The sequence below is a fragment of the Ictalurus furcatus genome, chromosome 5 (assembly GCF_023375685.1).
Source record: "Ictalurus furcatus strain D&B chromosome 5, Billie_1.0, whole genome shotgun sequence".
In the NCBI taxonomy this organism is placed as follows: domain Eukaryota; kingdom Metazoa; phylum Chordata; class Actinopteri; order Siluriformes; family Ictaluridae; genus Ictalurus; species Ictalurus furcatus.
Window position 1 is genome coordinate 2,342,034 of NC_071259.1, and position 24,739 is coordinate 2,366,772.

Here is a 24,739-nt window from a genome sequence, read left to right on the forward strand (position 1 = left end):
TGAACTAAAATGAAAGCTCTTTATTTCAAGGGAAATCTGAGTAATTGTAATCACACCTTTGTTGCTTCCTCAATCAATGCCTTGAAAGTGTTTATCTTCTATATGAAGTGTCAGATCAACAGCACAACAGTTAGGGTGTGTCGAAGAGCATGGACTCTTCCTGTGTGGACTTTCCCTTGGCAGCAAAAACAATGCATTTAAATGATTTCCATGGCTAGAATCTTAATTAGTGGTATAAATGGCCTGGCAGGGATACGTACAAAAAGGTCAAAACGTCAGTGTAGTATAAGGCTTCATTTGTCGGTTGTCTCACGTTAGTCTTATTAAGCCAGTGGTTTTCAAAGTGAGGGCCGCCAGGGGGCGCCCGGGGGCCTCAACAATTTGGTGTGGAAAAATAAATAAATAAATGATTTTCTCTTTCTCACTCTCATACGACCACACACACACACACACACACACACACACACACACAATCAATTCCTAATGTAATGTAAAGATGTAAGATGTAATTATTAATTAAAATTTAAAAAAAAGGGGGGGATATATTCAGAAGTCTGTATTTTTAATGTGTTTTAAAGACATCTTGTGAAAGGGCGGCCTCGGTCAAATGATAATGCCATTTGGGGGGCCTTACACTGGAAAGGTTTGGGAACCCCTGTATTAAGCCATCGATGAGATCAACCCTAATAGCTTCATTGTTGAGCTATTGATAGATATTAGATTTTAGACATTAACTGATCAGGACCAGTTCTCACTGGTTATTGGGTATTTTGCTGTTTACGTATAAACATCTCTAAATAACACTTTATATGCTATTTTTTTTATTAAAAAAAAATAGAAATGGCATCAGATGCTTTCTGAATACGATTTGAGCTGAACTGATGAAAGTTATAAAAGTTACAGTCCCTAAGATGGTGGTGGGGATTTGACTGAGGGGAAGTCTTGTATAAGGACACAGGGGTATTTTCTCCCAAATGTCCCCTTTGGCCTGTGTGAACTTTGTACTACAAAGAGGGACATTGTGTGTGTGTGTGTGTGTGTGTGTGTGTGTGTGTGTGTGTGTCTGTGTGTGTGATCCTTCAGAATTCTTACCGGCTCAAAGTGTGTGTGCCTTAGACATGTTGAGAGGTTGGTTTTCCATTTGTATTTGATTGCATTTAATGCATTTTATTCCGCGTTAACGTCGTTTTAACGTGTGCTCACGTCACTAATAAAAACGTAGACACATGAATCACAATTATGTTGAAAAGCTTTTAATAACGAGTCAGTTTCATTAAGCGTGGCTGTCTTCCTTTCATCACATTATGCCTTGATTTACTGCTTTTCCAAATAAGCCAAACGGGTGTGTGCAATCTGATAAACCGTGTGGGGAGAGTGGGCGTGCTGTGGCTTACGCACAAGTAATAGGCACGCATTCATGTTTCCACGTCAAGTATAACGCAGCTTAAAGGTGACAAAAATAAAAAAAAACTGTTCCAAATACGATCAGAACATTAATTAATGATAATGAGTGCAGATGTGAGTCTGCACAGTGTTGAAAAGGTCAACGTAAATGAAAACCTTTTCACATGTTTATATACTGCACGTATAAATAGACTCTAATAGAAAAATTGTTGTCATGTGCTTTTGTTTACATTTATGTGCCTTTGTTTGTTTGTTTGTTTTAGCCCTGTCTCTGTTCCTGTCTTTTCACTGCATTGTTGCCCTATTGTGTTCACCTGTTCTGTGTTTAGTAATCGATTGTCTATGTCATGGGTGTCCAAGCAAAAGTCGAGCATTCGTCCAAGTTGTGCATTTTTTACTTTAGATCCAAGCCTCTGATACGTCAACGTTTCAACGTTTGTGCAGTTTGTTATTTTTTTTACTCTTGCCCGTGTCTGGATATTTGATTATGGATTACCCTTGTGTGATGTCGCCCGCCTTTGTTGTGGCACTGTCTACGGACTTGGATTAGTTTCAATTAGGTCAATGTTGATGACTTAAGATAGCAAAACATATTTATCGAGTAATTGTTTTTTTCCCCCCTTTTTCAAATGGCAGAAACAGGTTTCCACAAATTTAATACTTTCCCTTTGGTCGTATTCATTTACACACGCTGTCTCCACAATCACTTCTCCTGCTGAAGTGAATAATTTGGTTAAATTAATATTATTGGTTCAGCATTTTGTTAGATGTCGGGGGTCCGAACAAATACCTTTTATTCTTTCCTGTTTAAAGTGCGCTCACCTTTAGATTTGTGCAAGACATGTCCTTCAATTGGAGGGTTTTATTGTTTTTAAAAATACATATATTTTTGTTTAACTTTTGTTTTACTGATTAAAAATGCGAGATTTGTGAGGTTACAGTTCACAAAAACCCAATATCTATTTCACATCCACAACTGGTCCAGTCCGGTTATGTCGTTTATTGGATCTCGTTCTTAACGACTTGCAGGTATCGCTACATCGGCAGTTTGATGATTTTGCAAACACGCACACAGACGAACAAATACACCGAGTGCACTTCTTATTGCACTAATGTATCACATGACACAAACAGCAAGCACTTTTCACTGGAGTGTATGGCAGCAGTAGAGTTTCAACAAAAAGACATTGTAGGCAAATGTAATGGAATTAAATAAAATACAGTACAACGAACAAAAAAACAAATGAAAATGTTAGCCTATAACGAAGTGTGAGTGCAGGCTGACACGAGAAGGCAAGCTTCGACATTCAAGAAGACGTTAACAACTTTACAGCGGCGTAAGACAGTTTGTTTGCAGTTTGTCCCGTTCTTTAATAAGCAGAATTAGGCCTAGCGAGTTTTGTGAATAATACCAATTACTCAAGTAATACCATATTCAATTCACACTATATTCTTAACATTGACAATACATTGTATCTTGATAGTTTATTTATGGAGAAAACTGCCTTGGTGTGTAGCAGGTAATTATTTTTAGCTAAGCTAATTAGCTCCCTCTGAGTCTAAGCTATGTTTTTATGTGAGATGTAATATGTCAGATATGGGTCATTCCAGCTCAAGTGGTCCAATTATAAGTTTTTAAAATATTTTTGCGTGATTATATCTATATATCGGCATTGCAAAACCATGAGTTCTTTTTTTTTACATTTTTATTAGGTTTACATGCAACGGCCATCTTTGCTTGGCATACCACAAATTTAGGTTATATAGCTGTTTGCGGAAACCTCGATACCTCGGCTCAGGATGGGCCTAGCTCCTTGAAACAAAAACTGATCTCTAGAGCACATTACAAGATATAAATATAGAGAGAGACCACATTCTTGTTTCGTAGACTAGATAAGTCCGAATGTAATGCTCGAGATTGCTCACGGTTCCACTTATAGGCTCAGTTATAACTCACAATTTTTCAAGCAGAATGCTACTAGAGAGGACTTACTTCCGTCCAAATTTCAGGTTCGTCTCTGGTCCGCCACGGCTATTTTTGTTTTTTGTGTCTAAATGATTTACTGAGTTACTAGCCGGTAACAACTGGTAGCTCCTTTTGAATAGCTGTTATTTGTAAATAGTAAGACCAGATTTAGAAATACAGTTCAAGCGATGACTCTTTTATACAACATTCGTCATGTGTACATCTGTGCATGGAAATTTAAGCCTAATGCGTCATGTCTTGGCTGTGTGACTACTTTCGATGGTTCGTTTACAAGTTAATATATAAAAACATGTCCAGCAGGTGTTTTAACTTCTATGATCAAGCGATGTTTCCATCGCCAAGCCCAAGTTCTGCTTAGTGTGTTAGAGCAGGTAAAACACACGACTGTGTTGCTGAGGTGGAAAAAAAAAAAAAACCTTTATCCCTATAAAGCAGGTCTCCTGACCCTTATATTGCACTAGTGTGTATAATGAAAGGGTCCTATTGTTAATGAACCATCCTTTTCTCTCTCTGCCAATGATCTCGTAGCAGGAGATCAGAAGCGCAGCAGAAGAGGAAGGTCACCCCAGAACTACTGAAACGTGTTACTCTGGATATGGTTGGTGTCCTCCTCTGTACTTGGTTCTAGCGTTATCTCCTGCTCCAACTTTCCTGGGACTACTGGAGCACTGTTGTGCGGCGTTGTGGAGTTTTCGGTTTCTGAACTGATGCGATTCTCCTGCTTTGCAAAGCCATCGTTGTCGTAAACTGCTGTGCTGCGCTGCTGCATTTCCACGGCTTTTTTATTCTGCAGCTCCAGCAGCAAGGCCTTGTTTACAGATGGGCCTGAAGAAAAATGCAACAGAGGTTTCAGTGAACATGTGGAGTTTACAGAGGTACTATGTGTTTGTCCATGTCCATTTAGTTACACAGAGGCTTGCATAAGTATTCACCCCCCCGCCTTGAACTTTTCCTATATATGGTAGTGAAACAACTTAATGAAATGGACACAACCGGGATTAAAAGTCATGAATCTACACAAAGAAGCCCATAGTATTGAACCTGGGGGAAATTCATATAGATTGCAAAAAAATATTTACAGAAAAGTTGACATTAATGAACAATGTAAGTGGAAGAATTGGGTAAATGTCCATGGTAGAACAGATCATCCCGGTATACCACCACGCCAGGAATATCATCTCACCCTAAGTCTAGAGTAGCAGAGTTTAAAATCATTTTTAAAAAGCTTCCTTGAAATTAGTGATGCAAGAAAAAGAGATCGAACCGAAAGTGTGTGTGTGTGTGTGTGTCATACCAAAGTAGCTGAGCAGCACAGGCAGGAAGATGAGGCCGTGCGCCATTCCCAGCAGCGTGATGACCAGATTCAGCCGGAAGAAGAAGATCTGAATGAGCTGAGCTTTAGCAAATGCCAGCACGATGATTCCAGGCAGGTTGGTCATAGCGACGCCGGCAAACACCTATCGGACACGACACACAGTACCTGAATCAGCCAAAGCACCCTCACGCATACGTCACAGGAAGAACGCTACTTTATCACTAAACACGCCACAGATATTTCAATATAAATATAATTCATGTGTTTCAGGGTTAGGGTTAAGTTTTTCTTTAAGGCCCTATATATATATACTTATATATAAGTAAGCACTTACCGCACTGCCCATCTTAGCAGTAGCATCTTTGGCTCTCTGCACCTTAGTGGGCAAAGTGCTCAGGGCGAAAGAGCGCGTTAGATGAGACACAAATTCCACGGAAATCCCCACGGCCTGGAGAAAGAGAGACGGGAGACACCATGATGGACAAGTAATAGCACAACACCATCGTCCAGCTCAGTTCATTATCAAGGTACTGGGCCTAATGTGTAGTGTTAAAATATAATCTATAGCTACAGTGCTGTTGAAGCAATTTCTCAAATCTGACTGGTCAGAAGGTGCCGATTATTTATTTATTTATTTATTTTAAACAGCAGCAGCTCTGACAATACATTGCTGTGGTATAAGAGGAATAGAACACTTCAGGATGTGCTGTTACGGGAAAATAATCAACTTCTGTATGGTCCCAATTAAATCGGATTCGCGTCAGTCCGTATCACAGCACCATATCTTTCATTCTTTTCCTATAACAGCACACCCCAAAGTGTATCTATATATAGATAGATAATATAGATGTATAGATATATATACGTAGAGTGAATTTGATGTTCTTGATACTGTGCTATAAGCCTGCTGCAAAAGCCTTTATTTCCTTTGCACTCACCGTGACGAGGTTGATTAGCGACACGGCATTGTAGTCGATGCCCCACAGCGTCATGACACCCACCGTATCCACGGTGATCATCACTATGGTGAGGAGGTTGAGGAGACCCGAGCGCAGGTCCATACCGAGCAGGATACAGCACACCACGAAGGTGGGTAACAAACAGAGCGAGAGGTTCATCAGGCCCTCGTTCACAATGCTAATGTACTGCTCGTAGTACACGTACGTCACACTGCAGAGGAGATAAATTAATACTCAGTTCATCGTTATTTCATGATTAGTATTCATAACGATTTATTTAAAGCTGAGACGAATTCATGTACTTCATTAACCCGCAGTGAGAATTGTTGACCGTATTAAAGCCTCACAACTAAATGGTCAATATGTTCAATATGGTACCGCTAACCTACTTTATATTGTTGAATACATGTCCAGAATACAATATTTATGCGTCCGAAGGTACTACTTTTAGTCTACAGAAACGTTTTGTTTCAAATGATCCTTGCCACTTGACATAGACAAAAACGGTGCTGTTAGTAGGGGGCGATATAGTTCCAGATTCATGTTTGCCATAGTTTTTACATTTGTTCTTCACCTAGCAAATTAAACAATAAATATGACCACAGCGCTGCTGAATTCTCTGCCTCTGATTGGTCAGACGGTGTTGATTAATCTTCTGTAACAACAGCTCTGACAATCATTGATTAACTTAATGTAATACATTATCGTTTCTATACTTTAAAAATGTCGTCCTTCATAGCTACAAATTACTTCATGAAAAATGTCATCACTAACCCAATCCATGCATCTCAATACGAAAGTAATGTAATCTGATCATATTTGGATTACGTCAAGGTAACACATGTAAATAAACTCAAGAGAAAAGCAATGTGATCTACAATACTTTTATTTAGCGCTTATTTTAGAGCTTAGAAACATGTTCACTATTTGGATTTGTTTTAAGAAAATAAATGAATCAATAACTGATCCCTGTCCCTGGTGCGGATAACATTACATCACAAAAGTCGAGGTTGACCGTATCCTGGTTTTCCAAAAAGAGGACACCTGAATGCAGATGTTAATACACTGTAAAAGACACACTATTAGCACTATTAGCATCACATAACTTTATATAACTTCCTGCATTCTTTTGAATGTCCGTGGAATGAAATAAACTATTAGATGCCACGAGTTAACCTTCTGCCCCTTCTGCCATCATTTACACATTTGAAGGGCGACACAATGTTATACAATAACATGAAATTTAAAATGACCTTATATGGCCATGCAGAACAGCGCTCCGTCTTCGCGTGTCCGCTGAGAGTAGGCTAACGGTCGAGAGGCAGGAATTTGGCCAATAGTTGGTGCAAGCTTTTTATAATCGACCAGTTGGTGTGTGTGTGTGTGTGTGTGTGTGAAGGCGGGAATTACAGAACGGGGTGAAAGCAATGCAAACATGCGCACACATCATGCAGCATTAGACCATAAGCACATCATAATGAAACTAAAGCCGAATCCCGGACATTTTGTAAAATTTACGTGACTTACGGTCACCCTAACAAAGGCATTTCAGAGAACGATTTGTGTTCATTTCTACCAAATTATCTTTGCACACAATTTATGAAACGCGTGCTCCAGGAGGTTGCTCATATGAGTCACGACTGGCAAGCGAGAACCAGAACTATAATCAATCCGCTGTCTATAATTGTGTTATGTCAAAAGATTCATTTCTTTGGATTTAAATGAAAAAAAAAAATGTATCCTGGTAGTATTCCCATTTTTTTTTTTTTCTTACAAAATGTACCTGTAATCTGATTACTTTGTTTTTTGATGGATTACAGTTTTTTTGTGTCCTGATTACGTAACGGCGTTACGTTATGTATTCCGTCACTCCCCGAGCCTGCAAAGCTGTATATGAACCGAGCGGATTCTGCACACAAAAACTTTTTTTTTTTCCCCATAACTAATGCTGGTAACAGACTCGTCCTTGCATATCTTAGCTTTCTAAAATAGCTCTAGCTTATCGTTTGTATAATGCCATAATCAAATAATCATGTCATGTCTTATCACAGAGTGACTGTGTCATGGTCAGAGATATAGAGATAGAGATAGACATGCAAAAGGGTGAAAGGTAGAAATGAGTTGCTCACGTATAGGGGAAGACCTCGAAGTCAGGAGCCGTGCCTGGCACATTTCTCAAAGCCATGGTGATGTCGTGGGCGATTTCTCTCGCCATGAGTAGAGCCGCTGTAAACTCCTGCGAGTTAGTGAGCGGAGTGTGATACGCCATGAACCGAGATGCTGCAGACACATACAGAGAGAGAGAGATTTATTATTAGAGTTATCTTTATAGTTCATCACTCCATCATTATTTCTGATGCTATGGAAATGTCGTGGTACATACAGTCATGCTAAAAATTCTACACTGAACCTAAGAGAGAATGAGAGCTTGAGCGAGAAATGAGTGACATAGAAATACAGATAAAGGCTGAGAGAAAGTTTAGTTTAGTTTAATTATTGTTTCTTAATGTTAGTTCCTAGTGAGTTACTTTACAATAATGCTAGGTTTATTTATTTATTTATTTATTGCTAATCGTTTTACTCTAATGCTAATGTTTAGGTTAGTCAGTTTACTTTACTGCTATTTTTTGGGTTAATCTACTTACTCTAATGCTAATGTTAGGGGTTAGTCTGTTTACTGTAATGCTAATTCTTAGGTTAGTCTGTTTACTATAATATCAGACTTTGGGTTAGTCTGTTTACTATAATGTTAATTCTTAGGTTAGTCTGTTTACTGTAATGCTAATTCTTAGGTTAGTCTGTTTACTATAATATCAGACTTTGGGTTAGTCTGTTTACTATAATGTTAATTCTTAGGTTAGTCTGTTTACGCTAATGCTAATATTTAGGTTAGTCTGTTTACTATAATATTAGTCTTTGGGTTAGTCTGTTTACTATAATGTTAATTCTTAGGTTAGTCTGTTTACGCTAATGCTAATATTTAGGTTAGTCTGTTTAATATTAGACTTTGGGTTAGTCTGTTTACTATAATGTTAATTCTTAGGTTAGTCTGTTTACTCTAATGCTAATTTTTAGGTTAGTCTGTTTACTATAATATTAGTCTTTGGGTTAGTCTGTTTACTATAATGTTAATTCTTAGGTTAGTCTGTTTACTCTAATGCTAATTTTTAGGTTAGTCTGTTTACTCTAATGCTAATTTTTAGGTTAGTCTGTTTACTATAATATTAGTCTTTGGGTTAGTCTGTTTACTATAATGTTAATTCTTAGGTTAGTCTGTTTACTCTAATGCTAATTTTTAGGTTAGTCTGTTTACTATAATATTAGTCTTTGGGTTAGTCTGTTTACTATAATGTTAATTCTTAGGTTAGTCTGTTTACGCTAATGCTAATATTTAGGTTAGTCTGTTTAATATTAGACTTTGGGTTAGTCTGTTTACTATAATGTTAATTCTTAGGTTAGTCTGTTTACTCTAATGCTAATTTTTAGCTTAGACTGTTTAATGCTAGGTTGTTTTTTGTTTGTTTGTTTGGGGGGGGTTAGTCTGTTTATTCTAATGCTAATTTTAGCTTAGACTGTTTAATGCTAGGTTGTTTTTTGTTTGGTTGGTTTTTTTTGGGGGGGGGGGGTTAGTCTGTTTACTCTAATGCTAATTTTTAGGTTAGTCTGTTTAATGCTAGGTTGTTTTTTTTTTGTTTGTTTGTTTTTTGGGGGGGGGGGGGGTTAGTCTGTTTACTCTAATGCTAATTTTAAGGTTAGTCTGTTTAATGCTAGGTTGTTTTTTGTTTGTTTGGTTTTTTTGGGGGGGGGGTTAGTCTGTTTACTCTAATGCTAATTTTTAGGTTAGTCTGAATAAATGCTAGGTTGTTTTTTTTGTTTGTTTGGTTGTTTTTTTTTTTAGTCTGTTTACTCTAATGCTACTTTTTAGGTTAGACTGTTTAATGCTAGGGGTTTTTTTGTTTGTTTGTTTGTTTGTTTTTTTGGGGGGGGGTGTAGTCTGTTCACTGTAATGCTAATTGTTGGGATAGTCTGTTTAACCTAATCCTAGGGGTTTTTTTTTTATTAGTCTTTTCACTATAGTACTATTTTTTAAGTTAGTGTTTACTGTATACATTTAGCGCTTGGACTTAATTTATTAGGTAAGTTTTTGTCACCTCACCTAATATTTCTCCCGTCACATTGTCCCGGACCACAGATGTGTCGTAAGCCCCCAAACCACTATGAGGGGAAAAAAAACCCAACAATTATAAAATCACAAAAGCTTGGCACGAATGTTCTTTCCTAAGCATTCTCTTTAGAATCCAACCTGAGAAACAAGAAGTATGCTAATGCAGTGTTGTTCATGAAACAGAAATAAAACTAACGAGTACTTTAGCAAAGACAAAGTTAATGAATTAATGGTTTAATTTAAATCACCATTTTTATATAAAATAATAATAATAATAATAATTTGCCCTGAATGATGCTTCAAGTAGCTTACGAATAAGGGAAGCTCATAGCCAAATCATAAATCTACAGTGATACCAAAGGATGCGGTTCTGTTCAATAATGGAATAATAATTATACACATAAAAAAAATAATAATAACTACCAGAATAAATATGCAGTATTTAAATAGATTTGTATATATTTCAAACATATAAATAAAGTTGGAACTTTATTTGCATCCAAATCAGTTCTAATGTACTGAAGCACTTATAGATTTTAGCACTTCTGTGTCCTTTTGTCGATCACAAACCACATAAGCAGAACAATTTAAGACGACTCAACAACTAAACAGCGTTTGAGGCGAGTGTATGATTGTATTGTACAGAACAAATCAATGTTTTTATTCATAGATTTAGTGTTTTCAGCACCACCCACCCTTTGGGACACTGTAAGTCTGGCCGGTTGGTGAGAAAGCTGGGGAGATACTTGTTAAACTCCTCTACGGTTGGACGCAGGAGGCCATTGGATGGGGACTTCATACACTTCGACAAACACATGAGGGCACCTTGAGATAAAACAGTACAGTAACTTTATAAATTATATAGTATATCGATCAAACACCAACACTACTGCAAATCCAAATACTGTGTGTTATTCCAGTGTGTGCTGTGAGCTGATACACACTCTCACTAGAGGGACAGAATTTCCCTGCGTTGGGTCCGAAGGAGTAAATCCGACAGCATCGAGTCTGAGGATTCAGCCAGTCGATGAAATCGTCTACCCAAGAGGATGCTGGGATAGCTATGTAGGATCTGCAAAAAAAAAAAAAAAGCATTTTGTTCAACAATCAGAAAATTTAATACAAACAAATGATTGCAAATACATAATTGAGCTTTTTGAGGAAACACTGTATGAAATGAAAATCTATTTTAATATTTAAATGTCTTTTTTGTTGTTGTTGTCGTTTTTATGTCTGTTTCTGTTTTTAATTTTCGGTCAACACTTAATGTTTAATGCTTTCAGTCATTGAGAGCACGTTTTTCAGCTTTATATTAGTGAAGAATGAGTCTTGAGTCTTGGTTGAGAAATATACTTCTAACACGAACAATACATAATATAATAAATAATAATAAAAACAAATGTCATAGATAATAATAATTAAATAAATAAAAAGAAAACATAACTACATTTGAAGAAACGAGAAGAAATCTTCCAGGAAATCGACAATTACAAAGTTCTGAGGAACTATTTTACAGACTCTGTAGGTTACACTTATCTCCTTACGCAACAGCTGTTAAAATTTATTAGCTATACCTTAACAACGCTATGTTCATTGGCATCTTTCAAAAATGACCAAAGCAGCAAAAATTCCAGGTCTAAGAGCAGAAACAGGTACGTGATGAAAAACTGAAGAGAAAAACCTCACACGCTAGCTAAATGCATAAGCTTAATACGGCTACAGTAACTGACTTCGATTTCTACCGTCTTCACATCAGAACATTAAATGTAATAATACATGTCTCTGTTAATTTGGACCTTTTTTTGGCTCTTGCCCAGAGCAACATCTTTTAACACTGCTATAAATGAAGAAGATAAAGCTCCTGTCAGAAAGATAAAGTACCTTATTAAGCCCAAGGTCAGAATTATAACTTAAATGGTCAAAGGTAGAAATGTGTATCAGTGAGGATAACTTCCAAACTAGCATTAGTAAACAGGTGAATTCAGCAGTTGGCATTACGGTAACAAGAATAACCTCCAAATTAGCGTTATAGTAAACAGGTGAATTCAGCAGTTGGCATTACGGTAACGAGAATAACCTCCAAATTAGCGTTATAGTAAACAGGTGAATTCAGCAGTTGGCATTACGGTAACGAGAATAACCTCCAAATTAGCGTTATAGTAAACAGGTGAATTCAGCTGCTAGCATTACGGTAACGAGAATAACCTCCAAATTAGCGTTACAGTAAACAGGTGAATTCAGCAGTTGGCATTACGGTAACGAGAATAACCTCCAAATTAGCGTTATAGTAAACAGGTGAATTCAGCAGCTAGCATTACGGTAACGAGAATAACCTCCAAATTAGCGTTATAGTAAACAGGTGAATTCAGCAGCTAGCATTACGGTAAAGAGAATAACCTCCAAATTAGCATCATAGTAAACAGGTGAATTCAGCAGCTAGCATTACGGTAACGAGAATAACCTCCAAATTAGCATTATAGTAAACAGGTGAATTCAGCTGCTAGCATTACGGTAACGAGAATAACCTCCAAATTAGCGTTATAGTAAACAGGTGAATTCAGCTGCTAGCATTACGGTAACGAGAATAACCTCCAAATTAGCGTTACAGTAAACAGGTGAATTCAGCAGTTGGCATTACGGTAACGAGAATAACCTCCAAATTAGCGTTATAGTAAACAGGTGAATTCAGCAGCTAGCATTACGGTAACGAGAATAACCTCCAAATTAGCGTTATAGTAAACAGGTGAATTCAGCAGCTAGCATTACGGTAAAGAGAATAACCTCCAAATTAGCATCATAGTAAACAGGTGAATTCAGCAGCTAGCATTACGGTAACGAGAATAACCTCCAAATTAGCATTATAGTAAACAGGTTAAGACAACTGTTAGGACTGCTGTAAAGGGAATAACCTGCAAGCTAATATTAATCAGGGAAACCTAGAACTGGCACTGTAGTATACTGGCTAACTCTTAAATTAGCATAATAGTAAACTGTCTAATCTGACATGTAGAAATGTATTTTTAAAAAATCTATTAAAATCAACCCAAAAACACGCATCTTGCTTAAATAGAACGACCACTTTCACATTTTAATTAGGCTAAAGTGATTTAAATTTAACAAACAATATCCTGCTAGCTTGATATCCTAAATATCTCAAGAAATTGCCTGCTAGGTGCTGTTAGCTGAATGAGGGAAATTAATGGATATATCTAATCAAAGGCCTCTTTTTATCAAGGCCCTCTTTGCTTATATACTATACTACCATAGTATGAAACACTGTGGGAGCACTGCATTTAATTCAATACAAAACTATGTGATTAGCTTTATTTTCAGTCTCCCACATCCTGCTATGACTATTTTTATTTTTTTATTTGAATTATTATTCTTCTATAATACACTCGGATGAAAAGCGCTAGCCGCGTACTTATGCATGCGTGAGCTCACAGACGGCCATCGTTGGCTAGTGTTGTTGTGTTTGATAGGGGAGAGAGAGTATAGCCTCCCTGAGAGCATGGCCAATTTTGCTCTCTTGGACTCCCAACCACGGATGGCTGTGGCATCGTGATCTCCGGACTACAGTGTGCCACTCGAGAACCCCTGCTCTCTCCGTATTAAGCAAACCATGAGAAAAATTCTCAACCGAATGGAGCACGTTCAAATATTAATCGTGGTCACTCACCTGTCAGGAAACGCCGTGGCGTACTGGATCTTCTGGGTGAGGGAGAACTGGTCACAGCCGACGCTGGAACACACTGCGTTCATGCCAGTGACATTTTCGAATTTGAAGCCTCTTGTTGTGACAAAATATACGGGAACCCCCACCTCAAAGTACTTGTACAAGTATGCAAAGTATGTCAACATGTAGGAGTCCTGTGAAAGTGGACAGGGCAACAGGAATGGTGAGCTCCAGTTTCGGATATCTCATTAAGACTGGCTTCAAACTTACCGACTTGTAAGAAAAGCTAGAACAGCTAACCCCCCCACAGTCCAGCGAGCTAAATTTTTACATGAAACCGCAAGCAGTCAGCTAACAGAGAACGTTACGAAAGTATTCCACAGATTTAATGAAGGCTAGACGCCAACATTTAAACAATAAATCCCTTGGGGGATAAGTGCTCTTATAGGAAACGTCTCTTCATCACGTACACGATTGTATATACGATTTTCTTTGTTAAATAAACATCATTTGGAACGTCCACCGCACAGGTCCACGTTTAAGTTGTTACTTATTGATTTGAACTTACTGATGGCATGGCCAGCTCCTGATCCAAGCCCACCTTCACATGGAACAAAAGGAAGATGGAGGCGCAGAACATGAAGAGGAATAGAATGATCTGCACAGGGGAGCAAAGTAGAGCATGTGAACCTTATATACTATAGTATACATCAACATGTACGGCAGTGTAAGGCAATGTTTGTTCTTGTGAAGGGATTTTAACTTTAACTTAAAGGTTCAGTATGTTCCATCTACATTCGATCCATAAGCTGAAAGGGTTTTTTTTGTGTATCAGTGTAATAGGTCATACCACTACTATCCTGGAGATGGGGTGGAGCAGTACTGGGGCATAATATTTCCGCATTAGAGGGAGGAGGAAGCCCTCGTTGGGTTTGGAAGGACGTGGTTTCTTTACAGTCACACAGCAAGCTATTTCACAGCGATTGGCATCTTGTCGGCGAGCGTCGAGAGACAGCAGTGCCACGAACGCAGTCATCTGCAGCACAAAGTCCATGAGGATGGCTAAAGCAGCGTAGAGCGCAAAAGACTTCACGGCAGGCATTGTACTCAAAGCACCTGGAATCACACACACACACACACACACATGCTATTGAGTATTAGGAGAATACTGGGAGAGTGTATGTGACACGGTATATGTAACCCCTGTGTATACTTCATTATCATCTAATACGGGCACTAAAACAATATGCACGGATCATGATAACCTCCTGAGCAACAGATGTAAATCATATTACTAGTGATACTAGATCATATCAGTTGGTTGATTCTGGCTGCTGCCAGAATGGCAGAATGGTTTTGTCTGGGATTAGATTTGTGCCAAAACGTATTGAACGTAACTCTGTGGCGAAAAAAAAAAAAAAACGTAACACGATCTTCAAATAAACAGCATTCTTTGTTAAAGGTTTTCTAAGCTTCGTTTCCGCTAATCATGGTTCATGAATATGCCTTCCTGAGTTGAAGTGGGTGTGAAGGTACAGTAGTGTCCATGACCAGGGTTGAGAACCTGTGCACCTGTGTGGATTGTTTTTCACACACCGCTCATATCTCTTGGGATAACTTACCAAAAAAGAAGCAGACTGATTCTGACATGCTGCAAAGGAGCATGCTGGGAGCGACATTGCCAAGGACTCGACCAATCTGCTCCTCCCGCTGCTCTCCTGGTCGGCGTATGTCTCTCTGAAAATACAGAAGGAGATACCGCAAAATTCCCTCAGTGTCATGGGAAAGGAGATAAGGATTATAAGGTAGAGATTTTTTTAAAAAAAACTGAAAATGACTGATAATGGTGAGATAAAGCTATGCAAGGAGAAGATAAACCTGATAGTGCTCGGCTACACCGTTCAAGAAATACAAATGGACAAATCAAGCACTAAAGATCGGCAGTTACAAACTGATTTGAGAGAGATACCTGATACTCCAGAACAAAGATGAAGATGTTGTCAGCTCCAACAGCCAGGACTAGAAAGGGGACAACCTGCAGAATGACTAGCGAGGACTGGACTCCTATCCAAGCATAGAAACCCATGGAGGCCAGGACCGAGCAGCCTACTACCAATATACCCCCCAGGCCAACAAGGAACTTGGAGTCCACCTGGTAATTGGCACAAATATGACGACAAGGAAATCAGTTCAATAAAAGAAATCAAATCAGTGCTTCCCTGTACGTCATTCGAGTCCCGCTATATTTCTTCTTTAGAAGGTGTTAGGTTATTTATTAAGACATTAACCAACTGTATAACCACTTAAGCAATTTTAGTATAATCAGTGCAGTGTTATGATTAGATATGTTGGTACTTCCCATCCATTCATTATTCATTTTTCCACTTTCAGTATGTGGTTGAGACTGAGGGACTTTCCACTAAGGGGAATCTGTAACTCACACGGGGCTGTTGCATTGACAGCAATGAGTTGATGGGAATTACACCAAGTAATTGTGATTTTGTTCGACTGTTTGAAAATCAAGAGCGCTAACCTCACCCCGGGCCTCACCTTAAACGTTTAACCACAGATCCTACGAATATGAATGAATGAGAACCTGCTGACTCACCAGAATGCGTTTGAAGGATGAGTATTCCCCCAGAGCCACGGCGATGTACAAAAAGATGACTGCGTAGCTGATCATAAAGATGGGGATATCCTCTATTGTAGTTCTGTTGATTTCATCCTCTAAAGATCTCTACGGGGCGGGCAGTAAAGTATTTGGAATTAGGAAAACAAAGTATACATTGAGAGACTTGAGAAGGAGAAAGTTGGTTATCTTGGTTGGTATCTAAGTTGGGTTTTGTTTTTTTTTGTTTTTAAAGAAATGCAATGACTAAACCTTGGTTCAGTGCAAAATTCATGTTCATGAGAATTGTGTGGAGATGAATTTATAATACATTCAGCGTATAAATGCAACATTTCTAAGCTCACCTCAGCCATGTAGGCGAACGTAAAGTTTGTGCTGGGATCTTTTTGGTACGCCTGTACAATGTCTAAGAATCTGGATTCCCATTCTTGCACCACTTTGAACTTTGGGTGATCGCGTGGATAGTTATTCAGAGAAAAAGTGACGATGAACGCTTCAGCATTTGTGTAGTCTTCATCTGAAAGCAAGTCATAGCTCATAAAATCAATTACCCATTGAACGACCCATGTGACAATGACCATGTGTCTCGCTGTCTGTCTTACTATTGTATCCTCCCACAGCCAAGAAGGGAAACACAGGTCCTCCGTAGTCAGCCATGCAGCTCATGCCAAGCGCAGTGATGTCTTTAAAAGACAACGGAGAGCTGTGCAGAAGACAAATCAAGGTTAAATCCATTGGCAAGATATCGGCAACATGCAGAGTCTTCCAATACTATGTGAGACTGTTAATCAGTTGCAACCGAAATGAGACTTACTTGACGCAGTAGATGAAATGATCTCTCCAGTCAACTTCTTTAGTCACACCTAGCTCGGTCATGTTAACCTTCGCGTTCAGATTATCGATGCTGTTTTGGAAGTATTGAGGAAGACTGTTGACAGCACAGTCAGAAAGAGCGGGGTTTTCTGGATTGAGCGGAGCATAGCACACGTCCTTAAGGCTAGCGGTTTTGTTAAGATCGTCAGACCAGAACTCGATTGCCTGAATTCTCTCTTGAAGCGCCAATAGTTGAACGATGAGGTCTGGGAAAAGAGCAAGACTTTTAGTGTTACAGAATCGCTTAAAAGAGGTTTTTGTATTAATTGTATCTACTGTAAGATGTTATAGTATTAAGGTACCAGCCGTGTTTTATTTCTCTTATACATTTATTTACGTTTACATTTATTCATTTAGCGGACGCTTTTATCCAAAGCGACGTACCAACGGGGAAATACAATTATACTACAGCAATTTGTTAATATCGCACTTCCTTCGCCACTTTCTCTTTTCTCTCCGTTATGAAGTTAGTTAATACAAAAAAACTGCAGGTTGTCAAGTCCTCTGACATGATGAGTTTCCCATGGTGGAAAACTACAAAGTGCTGACACTGGTGACTCCTTCCGTAATGTTAAACAAACGTTGTTTTTTTTGTTGTTGTTGTTGTTGTTTTTTACAGAAAACTTTACATTACCGATTAAGATGGTTTTCTTTGTTAAATAACAAAACATTTTTAAAAATTGGTTTATTATTAGACTAGTCCCTGTTGATTAGCTGTTACTATGGAAATGATAACATATTAGACCGGGTGCATTGATATAAACCTGTGATTTGCATTACAGCCAGCACGACTAGCTGTTATAGGACATTTTTCAACACTTCCTGCCCAATCAGAATCAAGAACACGCCAGCGCTGTGGTATAAGTTAGATTCGAATGTTTATAGAATGTAGCGGCCCTCGGGACTGGCACTGAAAACCACTGTGTTGTGTTACTGTGATAAGTATCTCTAAGCTTCATAGCTGACATAACCAAAGCCATTTTAATTCAGCTCTGAGACGCTTGAATTGAATACTAACCTTTAGAGATGAGGCCACTGAAGTTTGTTTTGCCAAATAGCAAGGAATCGTACACATAGCCTTTTCTCCCTGGAGCTGTCAGAATCAGTTGGTTGGTACGAAAGAAGGGGGCAAAATGTCGGTCATGGAAGTCCTTCTCACGCATAGCACGGCTGTCGGGAGCCGACCAAAGCTGAACAGGATCTGTGGTCAGTTCTATGTACATCAGCCCACTTGAAAATGCAACCACTGCTACTAGACATACAATGATCACGGTCTTTGGGTATCTAGCCATTATAGTTCCCCAAATCTGAAAGTGTGAACCCAGGAATTCTTGAGTGGCCAGACTTGCACGATCGGAGCATGTGACGTCTTTGGGCTCCACTGTTTGGTTAAGGTCTACTTCATTTGCATTTTTGTCCTTGCCCAATGTTGACATCTTACTCTTGCGGGTCTGGAAAACTAACTTAGCCAGAAGGAAACCGAAGAACAGGAGGGACAAAAATATAAAGAAAAGGAGGCATATGAAGAGGATGCCATTCATTTCACCGACCATGAAGCTGGTCTCCTCAGGTATAGGTTGAGGTGGAGGAACTGAAGGGCAGGCATCCAGACAGTCCTGGCAAGAGCACTCTTCTTCCCCAGTGGGTGATGTTTCATTACAGCCTATAGCCAAGCCCGCATATGGAACCATTCCTGCTGGTACCTGTGACATCTCGCCAGGTGGTATGAGTCTAAAATCAATATCAAGTGGAGCCAGACCGTTGCTTGTGTCACCTTGGAAATCTAACCAGCGCTGAGGCGTGCACAGCTTATGACCATATCGGCCACACATGGTAGCGATAGCGTATCCACCTGTTGATGGAATACGTACATTCTGGCAGGACCTGAAGGATGCATCGGAGAACCTGGTGGAAACGTAGGCCTGGTATGCAACCACGGCATCTTTCGGCACTCCGTTAACTGTGACGTTCACAGTTTTGGTGATGTTGATTATCTGGCTTTGGTTGGGGCTGCAGGTGGTGATGCAGTGCAGGTGGGCAAAATTATAAGCACAGGATGGGCAGCGGAGCAGCAGAGCTTTGGATAGCGACAGGCTGCTTTGCAGGGCGTGCAGTTGAGTACTGGTGCAGCAGGCAAATGTTTCCCCCTCACCTCTGTCCAACATAGGACAGATTTCCTTCAATAGCTGGTAGTGTTGACCTACCACTGAACTTGCTTGCTGATAACTTTTGCAGGGTATTCTTGCAGGGATCAGGGACCCTTCTACGTTGGGGTTTAGACCACATTCGTCATACATCACACAGAAACCGGGTTGAGGCTGAGCATCACAAAGCACCTGCAACAGATGTGATGAGAAGGATTTGAAATAGGTCTAATTTTTACGCATTACGTATCGACCACTAATTGTGTGTTTGGGTGTGTGGAGGTTGTGTCAGTGTCGCGCAGCCAAACAAATCTGTTTGCACAAATTTTTACAGATTTTTACAACGACATGTAGCAAATCACTCCAATCTTTACTGATCGATAAACACCAAAGTAGAAACAAAACTTGGCAAAGCAAGGAAATATGCATATATTATTTTGTGTATACTGTATACTGTGTGTATATAGGCTAGAGGGTTTGAGATGACTTTTGCAGCTATTGAAACTTTGTTTCATGCCAACTCATTTGTTTTCCTTGTTCCGACGGGTGCTCCCTACAAGGAGTCATAAATAAGTAGCAATGATAAGATACACCAGGTCATATAATGAAATAAAACTTGTATGATGTTAAATAGATTAGCATGCAGTGAATTTCAGGGATTAGCTTTTTTTTTTTTTTGTCAATTTAAGTTGTCTTCATTTATATTTATTCCCAAAATTTCAGCATTTATAGTAAATATAGTGTCCTCTGCTAATATTTGCACCCTTGGTAAATATGAGCAAAGAAGGCTGTGAAAATTTGTTTTTATTGTTTAACCTTTTGATCTTTTGTTAAATTTTTTTTTTTTTACTCTTTTTGTGTTAATAACTTCCAGAGAGAAAAATTGCTGTGGTATAAGAGGCAACCACTTTGGGACATGTAGTTGTTCTCTCCAGATCCTTCACATCTCGAGGTCCATGCTGGTGGACTCTCCTCTTCAGTTCACCCCACAGGTTTTCACTGGGTTTCAAGTCAGTGGACTGGGATGGTCATGGCAGGACCTTTATTTTTTGTCAGTAAACCATTTTTTTGTTGATTTTGATGTATGTTTTGGATCATTGTTGTGCGGGAAGATCCACGGCCCATTTGAAGCTTTCTGGCAGAAGCAGTCAGGTTTTCATTTAATATCTGTTGATATTTGATAGAGTCCATGATGCCATGTATCCTAACAAAATGTCCAGGTCCTCTAAAGAGGCACCACCATATTTAACCGTGGGCATGAGGTACTTTTCCATATGGCTACCTCTCTGTGTGCGCCAAAACCTCCTCTACTGCCAAAAAGCTCTATTTTGGTTTCATCTGACCGTAGAACCCGATCCCATTTGAAGTTCCAGTAGTGTCTGGCACACTGAAGACGCTCGAGTTTGTTTTTGGATGAGTGTAGAGGCTTTTTTTCTTGAAACCCTTCCAAACAACTGGTGGTGATGTAGGTGACTTCAGATTGTAGTTTTGGAGACTTTCTGACCCCAAGACACGACTAATTTCTGCAATTCTCCAGCTGTGATCCTTGGAGATGTTTTATCCACTCGAACCGTCCTCTTCACAGTGCGTTGAGACGATATAGACACGCGTCCAACTCCAGGTCGATTCATAACATTTCCAGTTGACTGGAACGTCTTAATTATTGCCCTGATGGTGGAAATGGGCGTTTTCAACGCTTGTGCTATTTTCTTATAGACACGCCCCATTTTGTGAAGCTCAACAACCTTTTGCCGCACATCACAGCTATATTCCTTTGTCATACCCATTGTTATGAATGACTAAGGGAATTTGGCCTGTGTGTTACTTCATATTTATACCCCTGTGAAACAGGAAGTCATGGTTGAGCAATTTCCTGTTCGTAGTCACCCAGGTGTACAATTTTTTTTTTTTTTTTTAAATATCAATGGGAATATACTTCAAATATATTTTTCTCATATAAATTCATAGTGGTGCCAATAATTGTGGCATACCTATATTTAACAAAAAAAAGTTTTTGGATAAACCTGTGTTGTGTTTGCAATTATTTGGTATCCATGACAGCAGAGTATTCTTGTGATCAGACTCGGTAGCTGTAATAGTGACAGATAAATCAGATTGGAAATTTAAGGAGAAAAATTATGTGCTTAATACTATTTAACATTAAACAAAAAGTCTACTTAAAAATAAATAAATAAATAAATAAATAAGACAAAGAAATGTTTGCAATTAATGACTTATTAACTGTCTACTCTTCAATCCTATAGTCCATAAAAATGTATAAATGTATACTCTATTAAAGGCAGATGCAGTTTGAGAGTAAAACACTTAAGCCTGTACATAAATAGAGTAAATTTTAATTCAAACATACTACATTCTACAAATTCCAGATTAAAATGATTAACGTTTCTGCCTTTTTTTTTTTAGTAACGCTGAAATTTCCAAAACAGTCAAACGTAGCAAATATTCCCATTCACTTGTTCCTTTCATAGATTTACTTTGAATTTCCTACCACATAGCTTTAAGTTTCCCCAAAAAAGTTAACACATGGTGTTAAAATGAAAGTCTTTCACCTGCACAGTACAGACATATATATATATATTTTCAAGAAGACATACCCAATATGCAGCCAGTGTTAGAAAGATAAATCCGTCGTCCCACTTCTTTGCGAGGACCCCCATTCTGTCACGTTCTGAAAGTAAATGGAGTGTTACATCCAACAGAGAGAGAACCAACAGAGATAAGAGGGATGGGATAAACCGGTATCCACGGATACGTGATAAATTAGGAATAAATAATGAGGTGGTACTTTCAGCCCTCTTCAGTGGCGTATGAGACATCGACTATGACCTGTTTCTTATCTGGCCTGATTTGTTCAGTGCCAATCACAACGCACAAACCTAATGCACACGTTTGATAATTAACTTGTGGGTGGACACTGAAAGCCAGGCATCAGTGAAGCAAACAAAAAAACATCTGCTGTCCAAAAAAAATTGAAAAAAAGAAAAAGAGAATTCCACAACACTCGTATATTCCCCTGTTCCAGAAAAAAAAAGTTTGGTTGTTTATTTTTCTGGTGATGATGAACGCAACCCCGATACTCAAATCCTCGAAACTGATACTCAGAGCTGAAAAAGAAAATTTATGCATTTAAACGCATTTAAATACACAGTGCCTTGTTCTATCGTTTTCATTTAGAAGAAATCTTTATACCCAATAAAAAATGTTATAAGCCATAAAATTGGTTATAACCATTAAACAACAAACTAGGATATGCTGTCTCTCAGCATTTGGAAAACTGAGGGAAGACTTCCCAATAAATGATATATCATACATGCTAATAGGTGAACGGTTAATATATTATTATCATAAATTAAAATCATCATAATTTGATCATAGTTTGATTAAAATGATAAATGAATCTTTTTAAAAGTTCCAACTAGAGGCGATACCCAGGATCAGCTCAGAATAAAAAAAATAATAAATTTTTAAAAATAAAATAATAATAATAATAATAATAATAATATATCTGTCTAAATGCGAGCCCAACAGTACAGACGTAGAAAAAAAAAAAACAGATACTTTTTTATCTAATGTTTCTTTGCCTGCTAGTTTGCTTTTTTATTTGTATATTTGTGCTAATTTGTACTCTATAAAATACATATATTCTAAAATTGTAATGCAATGCCACAATCTGTATCTGTTTAGAGCTCAGATAGTTGTGTCTGTATGAAACTGAAGTGGGTGTGGCCTTTTTTTGTGTGTCTGTAAATTCATATTTTTAACCTCAGCTACATCATTCCAGTTCATAATTAGGCTCAACTAGAGATCTGTGCATAACTAACACATTTAGTTGGTTTAATTTCCCAAAATAGAAACACGGCAGTATAAATAAGGATAAATGAATGAACACTGTGAATTCATGTTAATAAACATCATCTTTGCTTGTCCTGCAAGCTTCATATCTGATCTCAAGTGTCAACCTTTCTGGACAAGGTCTGGTCGAACCTCCTATTCATATCTGTATCCGTGTCCATTCAGAACACATTGTCCACTGTTCATTCTGAATATTTCACTCGTATTCTAGAAGGCAAACATAAATATCAGAATTTCAATTTGAATCTTTGAATGAATCATGAATATCAGCCTTTAAAATGACTCAAAAAGACAACAGAGGGTGGAGATCATTTTGTTGTATAGTACCTTCTCAAAATATAACAACCATATGTTCAGTAAGGATTAAAACATGACGCGGCGTGCTGTTATACGGCGATAACGGTGGTGTGATGAAGCAGAGTTACTGTTACTACACCAAAATGTTGATTCTTTTCTGATAACTGCATGTGGTAATGCTTTGCAGCTGCACTGTTGTCAGAGCTGCTGGTATAGAAAATTACTCAGGATAGAGAATTCAACAGAAACATTGTATGAAGCTCTATAAATAATTGTAATGTTGGGGGATAGGGTTGTTTCGAGATTTATATTTATATCAAGCCAAGTCACCTTTAGTTATATAGCACGTTTAATAGACAAAGTGCTGTGCACCAATTCAAATGAAACACGAATAAAATGAAAGAAAAGAATAGAACAAAAGTAAACCAAAAGAGAAATTAAAACATTAAAAGATCAAATTAAAAGACAAGACAAAAACAGGAGACCCAAAAGGACAGACCATCAAGAAATTCAAATTCCTGCAAGAATAAATATCTTTTTAAATTGGATTTAAAAATATCGAAGATGTTCCAGAATTTTGGAGCTTCAACAGAAAAGGCCTGGTCTCTTTTGATGTTAGATGATCTTAAAGCTTTTGAGTTATTCATAACACAGACGAGGTCAAAGATTTAACTTGGTGCCAAGCTATAAGAGATTTAAAATTGAATAATAAAACTTTAAATCCATAATATACTGAATATGTGTTCTTGTCTATCGTTCTTGTTTAACAGAGCTACACTGATGATTATCCTATGAAACAAACATGTTTTCTTCACCGCGTGCTATTGGGGAATTGGGCACTGGGCCTAATTCATATTCTTCACCACACCCATCTGAACCAAAGACCATGTCCTTGAACAGTTGCACTCCTTTGCATAAACATGGCCACTATTAGGGGAAAAAAATACTAAAATAATAACCATTAATATCAATTTCTATTATTCCTTGTTTAACACTTACTGTGGTTTGTACATGATATTGGGACGAGGCACATCATCACAAGAACTAAGCTACATTACGGGTTCTTGATGTTGGGACACCAACAAGTGCTGCTTAGGAGAAATTATCAAAGATCTTATCATTCAAGGACACTTGCTGGCATAGGGAACCTTAGACTATCACCTTTGCAAAGGGTGTACTTCCACCATGCAGAAAGGTCAACTGGAGCGGATCTGGCTGAGGAAATACTGATTATGGTAGACCTGGTACTTTAAAATCCTACAGCAATTATATGTAAACAAAAATAAACAAATAAATAAAAATCTCCTGCTTATTATGAGGAGATTATAATATCCTTTCATTTTCATTGTCAAAATGGTGTTGTAGTATTGTACATTGCAGTAGGCTGCAAATCTAGTACTACGGGCGATTCATAATT

General features: G+C 38.2%; 1 protein-coding gene across 1 annotated transcript; it reads right to left on the reverse strand.

Annotated features, from left to right (window-relative positions):
* Window positions 1–1,179: 1,179 nt before the first annotated feature.
* npc1l1 (NPC1-like 1) lies at window positions 1,180–22,322 on the reverse strand. The gene is made up of 19 exons (XM_053624142.1): window positions 21,768–22,322; window positions 18,027–19,344; window positions 16,950–17,214; window positions 16,738–16,838; window positions 16,480–16,652; window positions 16,115–16,243; window positions 15,476–15,658; window positions 15,129–15,243; window positions 14,357–14,622; window positions 14,075–14,164; window positions 13,510–13,700; window positions 10,775–10,902; window positions 10,526–10,655; window positions 9,822–9,880; window positions 7,795–7,945; window positions 5,645–5,876; window positions 5,041–5,154; window positions 4,686–4,848; window positions 1,180–4,216 (listed from the first exon to the last, which is right to left on the reverse strand). Exons 1-19 carry the CDS (start codon window positions 21,987–21,989, stop codon window positions 3,963–3,965), a joined length of 4,284 nt encoding a protein of 1,427 aa, XP_053480117.1. The 5' UTR covers window positions 21,990–22,322; the 3' UTR covers window positions 1,180–3,962.
* Window positions 22,323–24,739: the final 2,417 nt, after the last annotated feature.